The following is a 16,718-nucleotide window of genomic DNA, read 5'->3' as shown; positions in this document are numbered from 1 at the left end:
CCCAGTAGAAACATGAAACAGTTTACTTTTTGAGTACCCACTATAGACCAGACTCTAGTGGACCTGGGGCTGTTTTGGGACAGCAGTCCTGTCTTCAAAAGATGTGTGACAGTGTTCTGTTAAATGAGAAAGGCAGGTGGCAGAAGAGTATATATATGCTCAAAAGTGTTTACATACTTATATGAGTATTTTTATACCTGGAAAAATATATATGAATATATTTATACCTAAAAAATGTCTGGAAGGTCACATTCTAATATGTTAACACTGATGGATTGATGACTTATGTAGGGGCGTTTTCACGTGTGTGTGTGTGTGTGATTTTATTTATTTAGTTTTAGAGGTCGGGGGAGGGAGAAAGAAAGGGAGAGAATCATCGATGTGAAAGAGAAACATCAATTGGTTGCCTCTTGTACATGCCCCACTCTGGGACTGAACCCACTACTCAGGCATGTGCCCTGACTGGAAATTGAACTGGCGATCTTTCACTTTGAGGGGTGACCCCTAACCAATTGAGCCACTCTGGTCAGGGTATCTATATATATTTTTTTTATTGTGTGCATTATTTGGGTTTCACTTTCATAATTTAAAAGATAAATCCTTTAAGGGGAGAAGAGCGTGAATAAAGTGCCTGTTAAATTTTCAATCTTTAAATTTTACCAAGTCTTAGTTATACAGAACAATAGGCTACAACTATTTAAAAAATTCTAAAACTATAAACTCCACAAGGATTTGTAAGCTAAAAGTAAAGAATATAAAATGTGAAAATTACTATCATAACACAGATTTCATTTCTTTTAAGAAGTGTACATCTGCTAGTTTATATTTATTGATTTTTTAGGAGTAGGTGGATCCATAAATAAGGTATTCTTTGAATGCCTCTAGCTGGTCTTACTTATGTTTGGAGGAAGGACCCTAAATTATCCTCCAAAATGCTCAGGGTTCAGTTGTTTCCAGTTTGGAAAAGTGGTTTGTTCTTTGGTATATAAAATATGCCAAAGATAGTTACTCATTTAGTTGACTCATTTAGAAAATTTTACAGTGTCTCTGCCGTCTTGTAAGACATCTCAGCTCCTGAAAATTCACCCTTCTCTTGGCTTAACTTTCTAGATGTGCTTTAACATCTATTTATAATATTAAGAGTTCCTAAGGAAACAGATTGTTTAAAAAATAATTGTGACTTGTCTCAGAGCCACATTTTTTGAGGGCATAAGTGAATGGTGACAAAGAGCTTTCTTGTAAAATTGTATGTTTCTTCTTACAGCTTGGCTTGCCCTTCCCCTGTTTGTCTCGTGTGCCTTGTAACACTATGTTTGGATCCCAGCATCAGATGGTAAGTTCTCCTTTTGGTTTGTAAAATTATACGGAATTGTGTTTTGAAACTGTCTTCCTTTTAACTGAAGTTGTGTTTGTTGGCCTCCAGATAATTATTAGCCTATTCATTTATTGCTTTGATCTTCCCATTGCACACTAAAGCCAGACGCAGAAGGGATAGGCTTTGGGGTTCTGTATTTCTTTTTAATGTTTTTTTTATTTGTTTTATTTATTGATTTGAGAGAGAAAGAGAGAGAGAAACATCTGTTTGTTGTTCCATGTATCCATACACTCATTGGTTGCTTCCTGCATGCACCCCAACCAGAAATTTAACCCACAGACTAGGTGCATCTGGACAAACTCCAACCAACCAAGCTACCTGGCCAGGGCTGCATTTCTTTTTTCAAGATAGTTTGATTTTTTCTGTGCATTAATGTAGTTGCATTGATGAGTAGTATTAGAGATACATTTTTGGCTGGTTTGGGGGATTGAGAGAACATTTTCTTTCTTTTTTTTAAGATTTTACTTATTTATTTTTAGAGAGAGAAGGGAGGGAGATAGAGAGAGAGAAAAAAACATCAATGTGCGGTTGCTGGGGGTCATGGCCTGAAACCCAGGCATGTACCCTGACTAGGAATCGAACCTGCGACACTTTGGTTCACAGCCCGCGCTCAATCCACTGAGCTACACCAGCCAAGGCTGAGAAAATATTTTCTTTAAACATAAATGTTTAAAACTAGAGAATGTTGGCTTTATATATGCAGTTTTAACTTTAATCATACTTAAAATCAAGAAAAACTATTTGATTTTTATATTTATGATTAGAGAAACTAAAAAAGTTTTAAAGAATTGATTTTGAGAGTCACGTGTACTTCTTTTGGAAGTTGTAATTTTTCATTGTATAACTTTTATTCTGGTTGCCTCATGTTTTGTCTTTTAATCCCAGGATGTTGCCCTCCTAGAAAAACTGATTAAAGATGATATAGAACGAGGAAAACTACCCCTATTACTGGTTGCAAATGCTGGTGGGTATCATGAATCTGAATCTTAAATTTTGAACATGTATGAGACAGGTTAAGTACTTAGCCCAAAACAGACCAAGTCTTAAGAAATATTTGTGTGCCACATGTTTAGGATAGCCCTGTATGAGTACTGTGGTAAGAATTAAAATAGTAAAGTTGGCTCATTTGATTCCCTTTAATTGTTGGTTTGTTTTAGGAGTTATATTGTTTGTGTGTGAATACATTTTCATTTAGGTTGTTCCTCTCCTTCATGTGCTTTCTCTCTAAGTTGAATTTTAAAATGTTATACTTGAGTGTGCACCTTGTAACAGCCTGTCAATCCTATTTTCTGCTCTGCTTACCATAGTGTGTTTAACACTGTATTTAAAGTTCTAGATGATGCAATAAGCAAGAAAAATAATATACAGATTGAAAGGAAGGATAAACTGTCTTTATTTGCAAATGGCATGATTGTACAGATAGAAAGTCCTAAATAAGTAAACCAAAGAAAAGTCATTGGAACTAATAAACAAATTTATTAAGGTTACAGGATTTCTGTATACTAGTGATGAACAACTGAAATTGAATTTAAAATGTTCTTCATAATGGCATCAAAAAATGAAAACTTGATGGCTAAGTTTAAGAAATGTATGAAAGATTTGTACACTGAAAGCTACAAAATGTTGCTAAGAGAAATTTAAAAAGACCCAAATAAATAGAACAATAAGCCATGTGCATGATCAGAAGACTTAAGTCTTAAGTCAAATCTCCCCAAATTGATGTATAGATTCACCTCAACCCATATCAAAGTCTCAGCAAATTTTGTAGAAATTGCTAAATCTTATTGAAATTGATAAGGTGATTCTAAAATTTACATGAAAATATAAAGGATCTATGAATAGCCAAAATAATTTTGAATAGAACAAAATTGGAAGACTTACCCTATGTGACTTTTAGACTTACTATAAAGATACAAGTAATCAAGAGAGTATGAGATTAATTGAAGAGAATAGAGTTCAGAAATAGACTCATATATATATGATAACTTGATTTTTTTTTTACAAAGATGCCAAGATAATTCAAGGGAGAAAGGATAGTCTTTTCCACCAGTGGTCTTGGAATAATTGGATGTGCATGTGGAAAAAAATTGAACCTTAACCCTTAGCTTACTCTGATTATAAATGGTTCATAGACCTAAGCAAATGAGACATAACACTAAAACTTGAAAAAATGTAGATCTTTGTGATCTTGGGGTAGGCAAAGATTTCTTAGGACACAAAATGAATGAACCATAAGTTGGACTTCATCACAAATTAAAAGCTTTTGCTATTCAAAAGACCCTGTTAAGAAAATTGAAAAGGCTAGTTACAGGCTGGGAGAAAGTATTTGCAAAACATTTTTCTGACAAAGGACTTGATCAAAATACATAAAGAATTTTTCCATTGAATATTAAGGAGACAAACAATACAGGTTTTTTTAATGCACAAGAGATTTGAATAGGCACTTCACCAAAGAAAATACTGATATATGAATGTTTAAGCACTTAAAAAGATGCTAATATCAGTCATTAGAGAAATGGAAGTTAAAACCACAGTGAGCTACTATTAAGTATCTGCTAGAATGGAGAAAATAAAAAAATTCAATGCCAAATGCTGGTGAGAATACAGAGCAACTGGGACTCTCATACACTGCTGGTAGGAAGCAAATAATGTTGCAGCTACTCTGAAAAATAGTTTGGCTGTTCCTAAAAAGGTTAAACATAAAATTGGATATGATCCATTAGTCCCACTTGCAGGTGTTTATCAAAGAGAAAAGAACACACATGTCCACACAGAGAATTGTATGCAATACTCAGCCTGAAACACCCCAGATGTTCTTTACCTTGTGAATGGATAAACAAGTTGTGGCATATCCATGTCATGGGCTGCTAACTAATAAGTAGAAATAGTTACAGATATACTTATCCACAGGGATGAATTTCAGAAGCATGCTAACTGCAAAAACCCAGACTAAGAAGAAGTTACATAGTATGTGATTATATGAAATTGTAAAAAAGACACAAGTACAGTGACAGAAAACAATCAGGATTGTCCAGAGCCAGTGGGGAGCAGAGGAAAGAATGAAACTTTGGGGTGGGGAGGATCCTCTGGGGTGATGGAAATATTCTCTACCTTGACTATGTTGGTGGTTACACACTGGTTACCTTTGACAAAACTCAGTGAACCGTACACTTAAATGAGTGGATTTTATTGCCTGTAAATTATACTTGAGTCAGTGAAGCTAATTACAGTTGCTCCTTGGCTCTGGGGAATTGGTTCCAGAACCCTTCCCCCTGCCTTGGATACCAAAATCCACTGATGCTCAAGTCTCCATATATAGTGTAATATTTGCATATATCCTATATTTACATATGGGCTACAGCAGGATGTGTCTCCACATCAATTTGTATGTATTCAGCTTGGTGCTTAGTGCATAGCAGATTCAAATTTTGCTTTTTGGAACTTTCTGGGATTTTTTTTCTGAATATTTCTAATTCAAGTTGGTCGGATCCAGAGGTGTGGATACAGAGGGCCAACTGTATTTTTAAAATAATAATAAACAAAAAACACATACCCATCTTATTATTAGCAGGAAAACCACCACTTCCTGCCTGATTTAGCATACTATATGTTTAAAAAGAAACAAACCCACCCATATTCAATCATTCGATAGATAGGAGAGGCTATAATTTATATGTGACTGAGTGACTTACCAGTATGGCTTACTCTGCCTTGAGTACACATCGCAGGGGTTAAACAGCAGACATTGCCAACAAAAACTTGAAAAGAGAATCTGAATGTGGCCAAATCACTGAAACACAGCACTGTGCTTTGGTTTTGATGAGCCATATGACACAGTTCGTGCATTGGCCTTTGATCTTGTTTCAGCTAAAACCAGTGTGTCAATTGAGATTTTCTTAAAAAACACTTTATTTACTTATATTTAGACAGAGGGAAAGGGTGGGAGAAAGAGAGGAAGGGAAATATCAATGTGCAATTGCCTCTCACGCACCCTCTACTGGGGACCTGGCCCACAACCCAGGCATGTGCCCTGACTGGAAATTGAACCATCGACCCTTTGGTTCACAGGCTGGCACCCAATCCACTGAGCCACACCAGCTAGGGCTCAGTTAAGATTTTTTTAAAATTGAGACAAACTTGCAAGTTGGGGAAGTTTTCAGCTCTTTTCCTACCATAAATCCTGCTAAAGAATCACTTGCATCAGTTTTGTTTGTTGAGGCATTTAGTAAGGGTTTAAAATCTTAGTAGGTGGAATTCTGCTAAATGGAAATTTAGGATAGTTGGGATAATACATGACTCCATATTTTATTTATGCTTTGAGAAGAGGGATCTGCCCAGCAAAAGCTGTAATGTAAACAAATTACCAAGGAGATGGATTAAAGTGTTTAATATGTTCATAATGACTTCAGAATACATACTCTATATTAAAACAAAGAACCTCCAAATTTAGTTAAAAACATCTTAAGTTCATCTATGTACTTTTTTTTTATCCTCGCCCAAAGACATTTTTTCATTGCTTTTAGAGGCGGGAAGGGAGAGAGAGGGGTAGAAACATCGATTGGTTGCCTTCTTTACATGTCCCAACCAGGGATTGAACCTGAAACCTGGGTATGTGCCCTGACCAGGAATCTAACCCGCTACCTTTCCATGGGATGACACTTCAACCAACTGAGCCACACTGGCCAGGGCCATGTTTCTCGTTCTTAACAAAAGGACACCTATGGCCCAGGCTAGTATAGCTCAGTGGATTGACTGGGCCTGCCAACCAAAGGATTGCTGGTTTGACTCCTCCCAGTCAGGACACAGGTCTGGGTTGCAGGTCAAGTTCCCAGTAGGGGGTGTGTGGGAGGTAACCACACACTGATGTTTCTCTCCCTTTCTTTCTCTTTCCCTTTCCCTCTCTCTAAAAATAGATAAATAAATAAAAATCTTTTTTAAAAAAGGACACCTATAAATAAAAATAACCCAAAAGTGACAAAAAGTTAGAGTAGGAAAAGCTATCTTGGACAAGTGCTAACAACAAAAGTACATAAGCACTTAGTGTGAGATAAAATAGGCTTCATATTAATTATAATTTGTATAATCTAAGAGATAACATTTATAAATGTTTATAGTCATCAATTTGGGAGACTTGAATGTATTTCTCATGAAGCAACAATTCAAATAGAAAATAGTATATAGAGGATTTAAATAACACAATTTATAAGCTTTTTAAAACCCTTTTTTTAAAGTCTTTTATTTGTTTGTTTATTTATTTTAGAGGGGAAGAAAGGGAGAAAGAAAGGGAGAGAAACATCAGTGTGTGGTTGCCTCTCACGCATCCCCTGCTGGGATCTGGCCCACAACCCAGGCATCTGCCCTGAGTGGGAATCAAACCAGCGACCCCGTGCTTCTCAGATCGGCACTGAGTCCACTGAGCCACACCAGCTAGGGCTCTTTATTTATTTTTAGAGAGAGGGGAAGGGAGGAAGAAAGAGAGAGAGAGAAACGTCAATGGGAGAAAAACATTGATCAGTTGCCTCTCACATGTGTCCTAACCCGGGACTGAACCTGCAGCCCAGGCGTGTGCCCTGAGTGGGGATCAAACCAGTGACCCTTCACTTTGTGGGATGACACCCAGCCAGCTGAGCCACTCTGGCCAGGGCTACAAGCTTTTTTGTAGATATGTGTAATGGAGAATACACACTCTTGAAAACTTGAATCATCAATTTGCAAAAGTTGACTTTAAGCCAGTCCACAAAGTAAATCTTAATAAAACAGATACAATATTACATCCATCACAGAGAGATAACATATATTAAAACTCTTTAATCATTCTTTAAAGACTCAAAAATATTTGTTCCTTTTTGTATCTTTTGTGTGTGTGTGTGTGTTTTATCCTAGGAACCGCAGCAGTAGGGCACACAGATAAGATTGGTCGTTTGAAAGAACTCTGCGAGCAGTATGGCATATGGCTTCATGTGGAGGGGTGAGTGGAGGGTGCATTTGGCTCCATGGGTGGCCTGCACATAGTGCTCCCAAGGAGTGGACATCCAGGTTCTCACTCTGTTATGACATTTGTCCCTAAGGGCTCTTTTGAGTTGTAGATAACAAGACAACTCAAATTGGCTTAAGTGAGAAGAGATTTTATTGGTTCACATAACAAAAAAACAAAACAAAACAGTGTTAGGATTGGCTTTAGGCACAACGTCAGTCAGGACTCAGTGTGTCACCCCTACTCCCTAAGCCACTTGCTATAGCTCCTCTGTGCTGGCTCTGTCTATAGATAGACGTTCCTGTTATGGTCCAAAGTAGCTGCAGAAACTCCAGCCTTCTTTGCAGGTTTGTGTCCAGTGGGTCAGAAGTCCCTGCAAAAGTCTCATACCAATTACTGCGGCCAAGAAAATGTAGTTTAAGTTATTTACCCACCTCTGGGGCAGGTGGTGGTGTTTCCTCCACCAAAACCAAGGTCTGATAGAGGAGATTGGGGTGGCTTCCCAGAAGGCCATTTGAGTGCTGCTAAGAGAAGAGAGGGAGAGGATGCAGGGCAGCCATAGTTGTCCATCCATATCCAGCACGTCATGCAAGGGAGATTTCATTCTATTTTATCCCTCTAGGGAAAAATGGTGACTGGAAAATAATAGTTGTGAAGGGTATAAGGCCCATTACACTAAGTAGGAGACATCCCCTGAAATACATTTTCAAGGATTTCCTGCAGTGTGTGTGTACTGCATTTTCTGTTGCTGTTATAAAAGCTAATGACGCAGCTGAAAGACAGCAGAGCCTTTCTTTCTTTCTTTCTTTCTTTCTTTCTTTCTTTCTTTCTTTCTTTCTTTCTTTCTTTCTTTCTTTCTTTCTCTTTCTTTCTTTCTTTTTTTCTTTCTTTCTTTCTTTTTTGAAAATGCATACTTAGTGAATGAGCAGCAGTACATTAATAATTCTTAGATTGGTGTTTTTTCTTCCAGTGTGAATCTGGCAACGTTGGCTCTAGGTTATGTCTCCTCTTCAGTGCTGGTATGTTGATTTACTAAATATCATATTTTTAAGAAGGAATTTCAAATGCTTTAATCCCTGATGGCTTTTCATGGTTTTTATGAATGGAGGAGGGTATTGGGTTTTGTGTATTCTAATAGTCTAACAAAAAGCTGTTTTCTCTTTGGTAGGCCGCAACCAAATGTGATAGCATGACACTGACTCCAGGCCCGTGGCTGGGTTTGCCAGCTGTTCCTGCAGTCACCCTTTATAAACACGACGATCCCGCCTTGGTAAGCCTGTTCTCACTGGCAGGGAGTGGGGAGTGGCTTGTAATCATTACTGGGCCTGGGGCAAAATACAGAAAAACAAAGGAAAAAGTGAAAAATTTCCTTAATGTCACTTCTATGACTTTTTATTTTTCAAAAACTTTTTAACAGAAGTGAAATTGTGCCACATGTGCTTTTTCTATTTATTTTTCCCATACTTCCCTGTGTATATGAAGAACATTTTATTATATTTTATGATTGCATAATCTGTCACTTTAATACCACAATTTAATCATTCTCCATTTATGAACTTTTAGGATGTTTTCAAATTTTTGTTTCTGAAATAATGAGCATATTTCTGTGTTTCAAATTATTTCCTTAGACTAGGTTCCCATAAGTGGCATTCCTGTCAGAGTAGTTAAAGCACACTGTTTAGAAGGTTGTAACAAAGTATAGTGATGGTTTTTGACAATGGACCACTTAGTGGCTCATGCAAAATAAGCTTTAAGTGATTCTTGCTGTAACAGTTGATTTCTTGCTCAATTGATAATGACTGGGTATTCGAGGATGATCGGAACAGCCTTGGAAGGGGCTGTTTCTTGAGTGGCTAAGAGCTGTGGCTCTGAGATGTGACCCATCTATATTCTCACCCTGGTTTTGCCACATCTCAGACATGAAACCTTGAGCAAAGCAGAGTCCCTGAGCTAAGTTGCCTAGAATACTTGCTTCATGGAGTTGCTAGATGATAAAATGAATAATGCGCCCTGGCTGGTGTAGCTCAGTGGATTGAGCACGGGCTGTGAACCAAAGTGTCGCAGGTTCGATTCCTAGTCAGGGTACATGCCTGGGTTGCAGGCCATGACCCCCAGCAACCGCACATTGATGTTTCTCACTCTCTTTCTCCCTCCATTCCCTCTCTAAAAATAAATAAATAAAATCTTTAAACAAATAAATAAATAAATAAATAAATAAAATTAATAATGCAAGCCAAGTGCCTGCCTATCATAGCATCTGACAAATACCAAGTGCCTGGTAAATGGTAACTAGATAATTCTAGTATGTGATTCCACTAGCTTTGGTTAATAAACTCATATTGGCTTCTTTTAGACTTTAGTTGCTGGTCTTACATCAAATAAGCCAGCGGACAAACTCCGTGCCCTGCCACTGTGGTTGTCTTTACAATACTTGGGACTTGATGGGACTGTGGACAGGATTAAGCATGCCTGCCAACTGGTGAGTAGAAATCTAAAGTTTAAATGAGTCATAAATTCTCTTTGGCAAAAGGAGTCAGAAAAATACTGCATTGATTTAGCCTCCATCCAGTACCTCGTTGTCTAAATTTTCTGTTTCATGAGCAAGCATATTAATAACATGTATACATTTCTTGTTCAAAGTTCTGGGAGAGACTGCTGGGGTTGTCCCAGCATTTGTATCCAAATGGGATCAGATTAAAATGAATGCTGTTGTCATATCAGATGAGAAAAGAAGTCACAAGATGACAGCCGAGGGGTGGCAAAGGATGCAAAAGGGGCCGTGAATGTCCCCACTTGACTGACTCTTGAGGATGAAGGGATGTGAGGGCCAGGGGTTGACATGGATGGCATGTGTGCTTTTAACATCAGCTGGCTTGAGTTGCCTAATTGCAAGTCTTTGGGAGACCATTTTAATTCTGTTTCTCTTTGAAGTATTCTAATTTTGAAAATTATATAATTATGCTATAGTTTAGAAAGCAAATATGTCGTATTTATGCAGCTGGAGAACTGAGTCCTATCTAGTCTGAAAGCATGATGTCACCTCCATACTTCCATTTTCCTACCTGTAAATAGGAATAATGACATAACAAAAGGTCATTATGAGGACTTAATGAGTTGATGCATGTAAAGCTCGTACAGTAGTGCCTAATGACACAGTAAGTTATGCAAATAGGTCTAAAAGTAAATCTTCATTTTAAGTGTATACTTGGAGAATTGGCACTTCCTCAAGTGTCTTTTTTATACTTAAGAAAAATTAGCATTTTCATATTACTGCAGCAGTAGTCTTCTGGTTCATAATGTCCAGATGGTCCATCTGCGTTGTTGCAAATGGCAAGATTTCATGCTTCTTTATAGTTAAGTAATAGTCCATTATAGTCCACATATACATCACATTTTCTTTATTCATCATCTAGTAATAGACACTTAGGGTGTTTTCATATCTTGGCTCTTATCTATAATGCTGCAATAAACATGGGAGTGTCTATATTTTTTCAAATTAGTGCTTTTGTTTTCTTCAGATAAATACTCAGAAGTGGAATTGCTGGATCCTGTGGTAGTTCTATTTTTAATTTTTGGAGAACCTCCATACTGTTTTCTGTGGTGCTGGACCAACTTACACTTTTACCAACAGTGCCCAAGAGGTTCCCTTTCTCTATATGCTTGTCAACATTTGTTCTTTCTTGTCTTTTTGATAATAGCCATTCTAACAAGTGTGAGATAATATCTCTTTGTGGTTTTGATTGGCATTTCCCTGATGATTAGGAATGTTGAACATCTTTTCACATACCTGTTAGCCATCTTCATATCTTCTTTGGAAAAAGTCTGTTTAGATTTTCTGCCCATTTTTTTAATCAGATTTTTTTTTTTTTGCTATTGAGTTGTATGAGTTCTGCATATACTTTAGACATTAACCCTTCATCAGATAAATGATTTGCAAATATTTTGTCCCATTTAGTGGGTTGGCTTTTCATTTTGTTGATGGTTTACTTTGCTATGCAGAAGCTTTTTAGTTTGATGTAGTTCCATTTGTTTATCTTTACTTTTGTTGCCTACACTCAGTAGTTTTTGAATGAATGAATGACTTAAATTGCTAGTATGAAAAATTCACTTGCCCTGGCCCATGTGGCTCAGTTGGTTGGCGCATCATCCCATAACCAAAAAGTTGCAAGTTTGGTTCCCAGTCTGGGCACATACCTGAGTTTCAGGTTCCATTCCCAGACTGAGTGCATGTGAGAGGTAGCTGATCGATGTTTCTCTCTCCCTTTCTCTCTCTCTGAAAGCAGTGAAAAAAGTGTCCTCAGGTGAGGATACAAATAAATTCACTTATGTCTCATTAGAAAAAGCTCTTCTAGAACCACAAAATATAACTTTAAACTGAAACAATAGAGAATATTTGCAGATGTTGAAATGCAAAAATTGGCAACTGAACTTAGAAATCACCAAGATGCAGGTGGTTTGTCTGCCCGAGATCCTAGTTTGCAGGCCTGCAAAGACCTCATGAAAATTACTTCTTAATATGTTGTGTCGATTTAATAAAATTACATAAGCTGGTTTTTTTGTTGTTATTTACAGAGTCAACGGTTGCAAGAAAGTTTGAAGAAAGTGGACCACATCAAAATCTTGGTATAGTATATAATTTGTTTTTGAAGTAAATAACTTTTAACTTTAACAACTTAGAATGCTTTTTCTCCAGATTTGATGCATTTCAGTGGAATTGTGGCAGCTCCAGTAAAAATACATTCTTTTTTTTTTTTATTTAAAAAAAGGTTTTTTTCAGTAACAGTTTACATTCAATATTATTTTGTATTAATTTCAGGTGTATAGCATATTGGTTAGACAGTCATATGCTTTACAAAGTGTTCCCCCTGGTATTTCCAGTACCCAGCTGGCACCATACAGAGTTATTACAGTATTATTGATTATATTTCCTATGCTGTACTTTAAAAACCACATTCTTTGCAAGAGACTCATGCACATACTAATAACCTAAATCTACAGTTAGCATAAAGCCTAGACATTTACACCATACACTATTTGAAACCCTACAGTGCTTTTCATAGAATCCAATTATACTTTTATTGTTAAAATTAAGAATTACACAGAATTAAATTACACCATTGACTTTACTTGCCTAACAACTGTAGAATATCTGTCCTCCTGAAATGAGAAATTATTTTATCTCTCGGAATGCTTTGGTTGACTCTTTCTACAGCCTTCTGACACCAGAGTTTTTATTTGCACAAAAGGGAATAAGGACAAGAAAAGCAAGTGCCCTGCTCTCCTCTCCCTTGGTATTTTCCTAAAAGATATCAACCAGTCTCCACTTACTCCCTGGGGATAATAACTAGACAAGGAAATGAGGATTTAGTAAGGCTAATAGCCAAGTGTCAATTCAGGTTTAAATGTTTTCATGGTTTTCTTTATTGTGTTTTAGAATTTTAGAAAATATATAGGTCAGATTCTAATTTAAACAGGGTCACTGTATGTTTCTCTTACAATTTTGCAGGATACATTTGGGTTTTAAACTAATATTTGCTTTTATTTTGGGTTCAAGTTAGTGCAGCTTATTCCCATTTTAGTGCATGGTTTGGTTTACATTCCTGAGAAGGGGCTGCTCTGCACTGCCTTCTGAACTTGTAGCCTATTCTGAGTTGATCTTAGTTGACCCAAATTCTAGCTCAGAAGAGGAGAGGGGCCCACTGGAGAAGCCAACAGATGAATGTAAGTCAAGAGACCTGGGTTTTAATTTCAGCCATACTACAGGGGCCTGTGACATTAAACCTAAGCCTGTGCGCTCAGCAGTCAGTGAAGGTACGCAGGTCAGAATCAGGGAAACCCAAATTATGAATTCAAACAAGCAAGCTGGTAGGAATCAAGACAGTGGTGGGCCTGTGTACTTCCTCTGTCCCTCCCTTGCTGAGCCGGCTCAGGCTCCCCTATGTCCTCTCTGCTTCTCTCTCTTTCTCCAAGCAGAGAGGATCTGATGGTGCTAGTTAATCACCAGTTGATTTGGAGCATCTTTACAAGGCTACATGTGGCCCAGACATAAACCTTTACCATCCCTCCTTCCAAAGACTGCTTTTCTCATTTGGGGATACAGTATTTGGTGAACACTGTGAGGCACTGTGGCCTGTTGTCATAGCTGCTCTTGTGAAATGCTTGCTGTGTACAATGCAAGGTACTGAGTACTTTACATGGATTATTTCATTTAACCCTCATAGTAGTCTCCCTTGTATGTGCTGTTCCGTCCACCTGGAAATACTGTTCTCCCTAATTCTTACCATGACTGGTTTCTTTTTTTTATGACTGTTTTCGTATCCTTAAATTTTAGTTCAGATCCTGCCTCTTCAGAAAGATCTTTCCTGACCACTCTATCTAAAACAGCCCCAACCATCCATCATTCTGTATCCTCCAGGTTTTTTCCTTCATCGCACTTACTACTACCTGAAATAGTATTATATGTTTGTTCATTATATGTTTTTCCCTGTAGAAGCTTCATAAAGGCAAGGATTTTTGTCTTTTTTTTTAATGGTTTTATGTCCTGTGCCAAATATAGTATGTGGCACAGAATAAGGCATCCAAGCATGAATAAATAAATCTAACCCATGAGTTGGATGCAATGTCTATTCCCTTTTTACTGCTTAGGAAACTAAGGCACAGACAGGTTGAATTGCCCAGGCCGCACAGCTAGGAAGTGATAGAGCTGGAATTCAAACTCCGAAGCTCAGGTTGTTCACCAGTGGACCATTCTCAGGGTAATTTACAGGAGAAATTAGTTTATTTTGCCTCAGTGGCTTGTTATGAAGGGCATGTATGGGAAGGCAAAATGAAGATTGTAAGACATCATAAAACACTGGGTTGGCCAAAAAGTCTGTTTAGTTTTTTCTGTAAAATAAAGATATATTTTTCATTTTCACAAATACCTTTATTGATTTGGATATTTTGAGTATGTCAGCTATCCCCTACTATTGGCTTCTAGTGGGTAAAGGCCAGGGGTGTTGCTAACCATCTTCCAATGCATGAGACAGCCCCAGAGCAAAGAATTATTTGACCAAAATGTCAATAGAACCAAGAAACTTCACAAACCACATTTGACAGGTTCAATCAGTCACAGCACCTTCTCCATACACTGCACAAATCTTTTTTGCTCTTCAGATACATGTTACCTCCTTGAAATAGCAAAGCATCATATGCTGAAAATGTTACATATCTTCTTCCATCTTTAGTATTGAAATGGCTGCACAAAAATTCACCAATTTTGATAATTTTTTAAAATTATATTTTATTGATTATGCTATTATAGTTGTCCCATATTTCCCCCTTTGTACCTCTTACTTCCTCAGTCAGTCCCCACACTGTTGTTCATGTCCATGGGTCATATGTGTAGGTTCTTGGCTACTCCATTTCCTATACTGTAGTTTACATCCCCTTGGCTATTCTGTAACTACCTATTTGTACTTCTTAATTTCCTCACCTCTGCACCCATTCGCCCTCACCCCCCTCCCATCTGGCAACCTTCAAAATGCTTATTGTATCCATGATTCTGTCCTTGTTCTTCTTTGCTTAGTTTGTTTTTTAGATTCCATTGTTAATAGACTTGTATTTATTGCCATTTTATTATTCATGTTTTTGATCTTCATCTTTTTCTTAAATAAATCCCTTTAACATTTCATATAATAATGGCTTGATAATGATGAATTCCTGTAGTTTTTTCTTGTCTGGGAAGCTCTTTATCTGCTCTTTGATTCTGAATGACAGCTTTGCTGGGTAGAGCAATCTTGGCTGTAGATCCCTGCTTTTCATGACTTTGACTATTTCTTGCCAATCCCTTCTAGCCTGCAAAGTTTCTTATGAGAAATCAGCTGACAGTCTTATGGGAACTCCCCTGTAGGTAACTACTTTTCTCTTGCTGCTTTTAAGAGTCTTACTTTATCTTTAGCCTTTGGCATTTTAATTATGGTATGTCTTAGAGTAGGCCTCTTTGCATCCAGCATTCTCTGTGCTTCCTGGATTTGCATGTCTATTTCCATCACCAAATTAGAGAAGTTTTCTTTCACTACTTTTTCAAATACATTTCTAATTTCTTGCTCTTTCTCTTCTCCTCTGGTACCCGAATAATACGAATGTTGGAGTGCTTGAAGTTGTCCCAGAGGCTCCTTACATATCCTCACTTTTTTTGGATTCTTTTTTTCTTGTCCTGCTTGGTTGTTTTCTGCTTCCTTATTTGCCAAATCATTGATATGATTCTCGGCTTTATCTACTATACTGTTGTTTCCCTGTAAATTGTTCTTTATTTCAATTAGTGTATTCTTTGTTTTTGACTGGGTTTTTTATGATGCTGAGGTCCTCACTAAGTTCCTTGAGCATCCTTACAACCAATGTTTTGATCTCTGCATCTGATAGATTGCGTATCACCATTTCATTTAGTTCTTTTTCTGGGGTTTCGATCTGTTCTTTCATTTGGCCACATTTCTTTTTCTTATCATTTTGGCAGCCTCCCTGTGTTTGTTTCTATGTATTAGGTAGAGCCTTTATAACTCCTTGTCTTGGTAGTGTGGCCTAATGTGGTAGATGTCCTGTAGGGTCCAGTGGCACAGCCTCCCCCATCACCTAGGCTGTGTTTTTGAGGTGTACCCTTTGTTTGGGCTGCATACACTCCTCTTGTTGAGCCTTGATTGCTGTTGGCAGGTCAATGGGAGGGATTCACCCAGGCCAGTCAGCTACAAGGACTGGCTCTGACTACTGACCACCAACCTCTGCCCTCTGTGGAGGATCAGCTGTCCAGGAGCAGGGTGGTGATGCTCCCATGTGGTCTGTAGTTGTCCACTGGGTGCGCAGGCTCTGGGGTTTCCCTGGTGGTACAGGCCATGGTCAGCCACCACCTGTGTCTGCTTGAGTTTTCCTGCCTGAGCTATAAAGCAATCTAATATGGTGCTACTTGTGCTGGGCTTGGACCAGGCAAAGCCAAGCTGTGAATCTAGGCTGGCTGCTGCTGGTGCAGACCCTGGGGCCACTTAGCAAGACGTACAGGGGCTGGGGGCTCAGTGAGGCTGACTGTTGTTCGTTTGATAGAATTTAGGAATTTGTGAAGCATGAGTGAAGACCAGCTGGCTATTCATATGCAAAACCAGCTTAAATGGCACCATAGATTGGATGGGATGGAATCTCAGGGGATCTCCAGAGCAGGGCAAACATATAGTAACCAGGTTGTTGGAGTCTCAGATATAGCACCAGCCTGATGGCTCTCTGGCTCTGTGGGGTCAGGACTCAGAAAAGGGTCATTGGCCTCTGTCTGCATTTCTTTCTGGAAGAAAGCTGTCCCATAGCCTAGGCCTTGATGCCAGACACTTCATTTCTCCCTTTATGCTG

General features: G+C 38.1%; 1 protein-coding gene across 2 annotated transcripts in view; it reads left to right on the top strand.

Annotated features, from left to right (window-relative positions):
* Positions 1–16,718, top strand: part of PDXDC1 (pyridoxal dependent decarboxylase domain containing 1) — a 58,400-nt gene that overhangs the window by 17,993 nt on the left and 23,689 nt on the right. For both annotated transcript variants that reach the window (XM_045819538.1, XM_045819537.1), the window contains 7 exons: positions 1,265–1,333; positions 2,261–2,339; positions 7,259–7,343; positions 8,320–8,368; positions 8,518–8,619; positions 9,703–9,828; positions 11,922–11,972. In XM_045819538.1, coding sequence (XP_045675494.1) covers positions 1,265–1,333; positions 2,261–2,339; positions 7,259–7,343; positions 8,320–8,368; positions 8,518–8,619; positions 9,703–9,828; positions 11,922–11,972 — 561 coding nt within the window. The remainder of the gene's footprint in view (positions 1–1,264; positions 1,334–2,260; positions 2,340–7,258; positions 7,344–8,319; positions 8,369–8,517; positions 8,620–9,702; positions 9,829–11,921; positions 11,973–16,718) is intronic.

The sequence above is a fragment of the Phyllostomus hastatus genome, unplaced genomic scaffold (assembly GCF_019186645.2).
Source record: "Phyllostomus hastatus isolate PE091 unplaced genomic scaffold, TTU_PhHast_1.1 phas_scaffold_385, whole genome shotgun sequence".
In the NCBI taxonomy this organism is placed as follows: Eukaryota; Metazoa; Chordata; class Mammalia; order Chiroptera; family Phyllostomidae; genus Phyllostomus; species Phyllostomus hastatus.
Note: the sequence above shows the minus strand (reverse complement) of the source record. Positions and strands in the feature narration are given on the sequence as shown.